Consider the following 7,021-nt stretch of genomic DNA (forward strand, 5'->3'; position numbering starts at 1 on the left):
CACTGAACAGCATACACGACATTACACTCAGATCCTTCGCTGGTCTCCTGAAGCTAACACTGCTTTCTACAAGTTAAATGAATTGTTCACTTCTACAGCCATCGTCTCTCATCCAGATCCAGAGAAGCAGTTCATCCTGGAAGTGGACACCTCGGATTCTGGAGCAGTTGTGGTCCTCTCACAATTGTCAGAATATTATATATAATATTATTATATTATTATATACATGTCATAACATTTAGTTTCATTATTTCAAAGGTTCCTGGTAAAATAAATAAATTTATTTAAAAAAATAATCCAGAAATGCCTTTGTTTATTAAAAGTAACAACAGCTCAGTTGGTAAAAATGCACCCTTGATTAATAAATTAAACAAACTGAATTTACAGACATCACAACAATACAAATACTATTATAAATTAAGGATGTTGGGTTTTGTACTTTACAAATGAGATACTTTTATCTTTAAATATAATTTTTTATAGCAATATGAATACTAGTAAGAAATAAATACATGCTGTCCACCTAATGTGCTAAGCTGGATGTTTGCCAAAGTAATACAGTATTTACAGAAAGTACATTATAAATATTTCAACATAGAGGCCAGTCTGCTTATTTATACAGACCGATCTTTAAACAAGAACAGCTTGTTCACTAAAAGCACATCACCATAACTACATTTTTTAAATGTTACTATCTTACAGTGGCACTGATTCATTTCAGCCTGAGAAGACATGCTCCAGATTTGAGCCTGAGGTGGGCTTATGGAGGTCAATCAAGAGTGTGTAGTAGTTCCTATGATGCATAATGTCTCGGCAACCTTTTGTTTTCTGCTGGTACCAGTTTTTGTTCATTGTTCAGGGTCTGGAAGAAGATAAACTGGTCCCCACAGTGATGATGGGGTCTCGTCTCAGGAAGCAAAGTAGGAGCTCTGCATGGAGTAAAGGCTGTCCATGGGGTTCCCTGTCTGAGCCTGCAGCAAGTCTGGAGTGGACATGAAGCAGTCGCTGAAACTTGTCTGAGATGTGTCACTGTCCATGTCAGGGAAGATGGAATCCATTCCTAGAAAAGGTAAAAAGCAGAAAATCAAAATGTATGTAGTTGGAGAACATACAGAGACATACTGAAGAAAAACACTTTATTAAAATGGGAAGTGCAACCTGATGCATCCTGGACTCAAACCTGCAACCTTCGGGATTACAATACCATGGCACTGACCACCGAGCTGCGCAACCCCATGAGCAGAAATGAGCAGAATAAGTTGAATTAGGCACAGAGAGGATGAAATTATCACAAAAGATCTGAAACTAGCAAAAAGACACTGAAATACGCAAAATTAAATATGTTGAAATTGGCGATGGAAAAAGTAGCTGAAAAAGCTAAAAGAAAATGCTGAAATTTGTAGAAAGAGGCTGAAAGGACAATAAAAGTTTACATTAATACAAAGAAGCACAAAAGAACTGTCAGAAAAAAATCTAAAATAAACAGAAAATGGATTTTAAAAAGACAGAAAAAAGGTGAATTTAGCAGGTGAAAGCAGAACAAAAGCTGAAATGAACAATAAAGGGTTTTAAACAGCACAGTGGTTTGAAGGATGTAAGGAGAGCTCCATTCATTTTCAATTAGAAAAACATGGCCAAAAAAATTGAAATATTTCAAAACGTAAATATTGTAGGAAAAAAAAAAACTAAAGGTCAAAGCAGGAATGTCCTGAACGAGCTGAATGTTTTGATATATGAATAGTTAAAATAGCACAAAAAGTAAGGAACAAGTTACAATGTACAGAATAAAAGTTTGTCAATAAAGAAAAGTTAATTAATGGAGAAAAGTGTGTCCAAACTTTTGTTTGATACTTTTTATTTTTAACACCACAAATGAAACACTGGACTGAGCTCTCACTACTCCCTCCAAGACTTATCGGTATGTGATATATTCAAACATGTCTGGATTGAAGCTGGATGTCTGGATACTGTTCCACTCTACAGCCAGTATCTCACTGGACTGCGACTATTGGAGACTAGTTGACAAACGTGTAGTGAACTAAGCCTCAGGTCAAATCTGGCCCTGAGGGCCTTTCAGGGACAAGAACTGTTATTTCATTTATTTGAGTCCAGAAACACAAAATTAAGTTCATCCAGAGACTTTCTAAGTGTGTCCTGCACTGATCAATTGAAAGAACACACTCTTTTTCTATTATCATTACTATTTTACAAATGTCTTGATAATCAAAAGTGTGTTTAATTCAAATCATTTTTAAATGTTGAAGTGAACTACTTATTTTAAATCAACTGTGAAACAGTATTAATGATTTTTAATACTCATTCAAAGTAGAAATCTTGTTAATGTCTGTTACAGAGTAATTATTCATTTTCTTGATCTTCTGTCTGAAATGAGCAGGTTGTAAGTCGGTCAAAAGTCGGAGACAAACGCCAACAAGTTTGTTGGAACGAACTGTCATGTTTTTAAATCCTCTCAGATGTAAATAGAGAAGCTGGCACCTGTTTCCTCCCATCTCGCCTAAACATTTCTCTTGTCTGTTTCAAAAACATTTTCTGTCTGTTCCAAAACATTTTTCTGTTTTTCTGACTTCTAGTGACCTCTTACGTCACAAAAAACACACCCCTGATTGGCTCTTTCAGCCAATCAGAACTTCCCAAATGAACCGGAAACAGAACTCTTTAAATGTCGACACTTCCTAGTTCCAACCAGTGCGGTGGGAGAGCAGTTCAGTTCGGAGGGCAGAACCGAACAGAAAAGTTGCTGGAGAGAACAGGAGGTTCCAGACATGATCCGAAGTTCTTCCGAGTCTTGTGAGAATTATGGAATCTTCCACATCTGAGTGGAACCTCTGACGGACTTACTCCTCATGTGAGTCCACCCGTGAGGTGAACGTGTGTTGAACGAAGTACCGTCACTACTTCGGACGATTCACAGCTGTTCCTACGGAGACGCTGGAAAGGTGGCGTTAAATGGAACTCCGTACCAGTGGAGACATCTTCTACAGGTAAAGAGTCGATTTCCACTACCTAAGTGTACCGAGGTGAAGCTGGGATCGAATGGAGAGTACCGTTCTTATACAGACACATATTCCCTCATCCATCTTTCCCTCTCCATTTAAACTTCATTTCCCATCTTTAAAACTCTTCTATCTTGCCAGTAATTCATCCAGATATTTTCATAAATGTCTGTTGTAATTAAGCTGTGTTATTGCTTCAATCAGAATAATCACGTGTACAATGTTTGATGTTAAACTTTGATTCTGTTAATAAATGACCGCATTCATTTTGATGGTCAAAGAAAATTAACGTCTCACGTCACTGATCTCTGTCACATATCTGTCAAGTAGCTCGAAAAAGAGAGAACCCGTTTAAATTAAGTATAATATCAGGTACTTGAACTAGTCCAGATATTATAACATGTAGTGGAGCTCCGAAGCTAATGAAGCTAACCGACCTATCTCACTACAAACGGAAATTCAGGGGAGTCTCCAAAATGTTTTAAAAAGTATGAGATGGTTCTCAGCTTCATTGCAGGAGTCACAGAGACTTCAGTCTTGACACTTAAATTTGTAATGAGAAAAAAATGTGGCAATTTTTTGTCACAAAATAGACATAGAGTTGTCACGGGCAGATCAAACACCTCAACTTTGCCAAAGTAGTCTGAAATCTGTCTCAATTTAGTTTCTGTAACTCTAAAGCTTGCGTCTACAGATGCATGCTCAATAATCCAGGTAGAAAAATCTTAAAAAGTTAAATCTGGTCCTCTGGACATTAAAAAAAAATGTCGAAACGTTTAGTCTTTCATGCGAAAGACTTCTTCAGTCTGAGGTGCTGTATTCAGCTCAGTCTTATAAATAGCACCCTCTCGCAGTGGATCAACCAGTTTTGCTGCTGACAACCAAAACCAGCTGCTCACATGATCAAGAAGGACCATCAGCCTAACAATGGATCATTTGCACATTAATGGCTGTTTACTACTCACAGAGGGTTGAGTGATACTAGCAATAACAGCATTGTAAGAGGGGGACAGTTGAACATGGAGGTTGATCTTCTGTGCTTTTGATCATCAACCAAGCACAGAAGATCAACATCATCAGGCCAGGACTCGGCGGTCTACACTCATCTCCAGGCCAGCGGTCACTCTTTCAGGGATGAAGATGTTCACATCCTGGACAGAGAGGAATGATGGTTTGAGAGCGGAGTAAAGGAGGCCATCTTTGTGAAAAGAATCTGTCCATCATTAAACAGGGGTGGAGGCCTACGTGTTCAATTATCCCCCTCTTACAATGCTGTGATTGCTAGTATCACACAGCCCCCTGTGAATAGTAAACAGCCATCAGTGTGCTAATGGTCCATCCTTAGGCTTATGGTCCTCCTTGATCATGTGAGCAGCTGGTTTTGGTTGTCAGCAGCAAACTGGTTGATCCACTCTGAGAAGGTGCTATTTATAAGACTGGGCTGAATACAGCACCTCAGACTGAGGAAGTATTTCGGATGAAAGACGAAACGTTTCTACAATTTTTTTTTGAATGTCCAGAGGACCAGATTTAACTTTTTTAAGATCTAAAGCTTTACAGCAGTAATTTGACATCTGCAGAGGAGCTTTCTGACAGCTGTCCGGCAGGTTGTTTTGCTTGCAGGGTGCCTTCTGTGACAGAAAACATTCAAGGCTACAGCCCCAAATGTCCAGGTCTGAAACCCATCCGTCCATCATCTTTCACCTGCGTCTTTCCTTTTTAGGTTGCAGGGATCACTGGTGCCCATATCCAGCAGCCACTGTACAAGAGGCAGGGACACCCTGGACAGGTCTCCAGTCCATCACAGGGACACATAGAGACAAATGAGACAAACAAACATTCACTCTCAACTAGGGACAGTTTAGAGTCACCAATCAGCCTAACATGCATGTTTTTAATTTGTGGGAGGAAACTGGAGTACCTGGAGAAAACCCATGCATGAACGGAGAGAGCATGCAAACTCCACCCAGAAAGGTCCCTGGCCAGGATTTGATCCAGCAACCTTATCGCTGTGAGGCAACAGCTCTACCAACTGAGCCACCATGCCTCATGTCAAAAAACTATGCTGACAATAATAATAATAATTATAAAAAAAAATATCCAAATCTATCAATCTATCTTCATGTTGATGGGGCTGAAAATGGACAACAAATTTATGTGCACAGCCTAGAATACAGCATTACCAGTCGTTAACCGACCTTGGAAAAACATGCATAACTCTATTTCTCAGCAGTAGATGACAGCAGGCAGTAATTATTGTTTTAAGAAATTCTAGCCATAAAATATAAAACTTCAGACATTTATGCTTTATGTGATGACTTATAACAGTCTGGTCCTAGATGAGAGATTTATGATATCAATGCAGTTTAACAAACAGTCATAATGCTTAAATTCTGCAAAAGACACGTTGGGATCAACTGAGGGGAGATAACTTCTAGATGTTAGGTGTTGGTGTAGATCCACAGTCATTCAGGGGTTCAAGTTGTGTTTATTTGTCATATGCATAGTTAACACAGGGTTAACAGTACAATTAAATGCTCACGAAGAGAAGAACCGGTTTGACTCGCTAAAAAATCAACAAACAAACAAACAAGAACTACTAAACCATGCAATAAGGGTACAAAAATTAAGTACCAAAAAGTGAAAAGGTAATTATAATATTTACAACGTCCTAAAGAGAGATAGTAAACAACAACATGGTATAACACTTCACCACTTGCTCTTCCCGAGATCGGACGCTTCTCCCCTCCATCTCCGCTTTGCTTTGCTGTTTTGTCTGTCTGTGAAACTGCTTCTGAGCCTCTCTTGCATATCTTCCAAACCATAATTATGGACTTGTTTTGATATGTTGGTCCCTCAACTCAATTTACAACATTTCTTCGAAGAGAAGACAGGCTTTAGGCGAGCCAATTTGCCCTGTTGGCACGCACGCAGCTGGATATCTCATCGACTGGAAGACTTTATGATGTGTCTATCTCTGCTGCCATCTGTAGATTTTAAGGGCACATATTTAATTGGATTTTTAATAACTGGTTCCTGCTTTTTGGATTCGGCTGGTTGCTGGTTTTATCAATCGATCAAGGAAGTCGTCGGCAGCAAATTTGGACCCGATCACGCTGCTTGCCTTTATTATTGCTTGGTTTGTGTCTCAAGTACCCGGACTCAAATGCTTTGGGCTGAATGGATCAGATCTTGGGGATTTTACTCAGTCACGTTCCATTGGTGTGGCCATGTATTTTGGACATTTCGGAATCAAGTGGACCAACACAAACTCAAGGTAGATGTCATTAAGTTCTGCCTGTCCTCAAAACAACTGTGTTTATCTGAACTTGGCTCCCTTGGCTGGCCTTGAAGGCCACCTTATCTGAATTTACCTGGAAAAAGTGTAATCTGACGTTCACCGCCCCCTCCCTGAGGAATTTCCAACTGATAACCAGATAAAACCAGCTGAATAAACTTTGTCATCATTTCAGGACTCTTGGATTCTCATAGTCATTATTCTTGGCCATTCCTTGACATACCTTGAGAAGGTTTATGGATCTCACCGGAGGACAATGGCTGATTATTCCATCCTTATCAGAACTCTTACAGTGCCCTTGAGAGCATCTATGATCATGCTCACCGCTCTCGTCGTCTCCCCCTCTGCAGAATGTCTACATCACTATGTGCTTGTTTGTGCGAGGTGTTTTTTAATATCAGAGTTTTTTCTTCTCAGGCAGGAAAAAAAAGTCTGATAGGAATTTTTTCACCTCCAATTCCTACATGTGTCCAGTTTCACTACTTTTTGTCTATCTAAACAGATCTCACTTGTAAATGAGTCTTCCAGGCTCAATGTGACTTATCTGTCTAAATAAAGGTTGAATAAATGAATAATATAACTGCAAGCAGGATGAATTTGAATGATTAATTATTTTTCAAGGTAGTAATATAAGCTAAAAAGCACATGATATACTTTGTGTGTATATATATATATATATATATATATATATATATATATATATATATAT

General features: G+C 38.9%; 1 protein-coding gene across 2 annotated transcripts in view; it reads right to left on the reverse strand.

Annotated features, from left to right (window-relative positions):
• Nucleotides 1-908: 908 nt before the first annotated feature.
• LOC119425072 (LIM/homeobox protein LMX-1.2-like) overlaps nt 909-7,021 on the reverse strand; it is a 56,354-nt gene continuing 50,241 nt past the window's right edge. For both annotated transcript variants that reach the window (XM_037692597.1, XM_037692596.1), the window contains exon 8: nt 909-1,060. In XM_037692597.1, coding sequence (XP_037548525.1) covers nt 909-1,060 — 152 coding nt within the window. The remainder of the gene's footprint in view (nt 1,061-7,021) is intronic.

The sequence above is a fragment of the Nematolebias whitei genome, chromosome 18 (assembly GCF_014905685.2).
Source record: "Nematolebias whitei isolate Nwh7 chromosome 18, NemWhi1, whole genome shotgun sequence".
Lineage (NCBI taxonomy): Eukaryota > Metazoa > Chordata > Actinopteri > Cyprinodontiformes > Rivulidae > Nematolebias > Nematolebias whitei.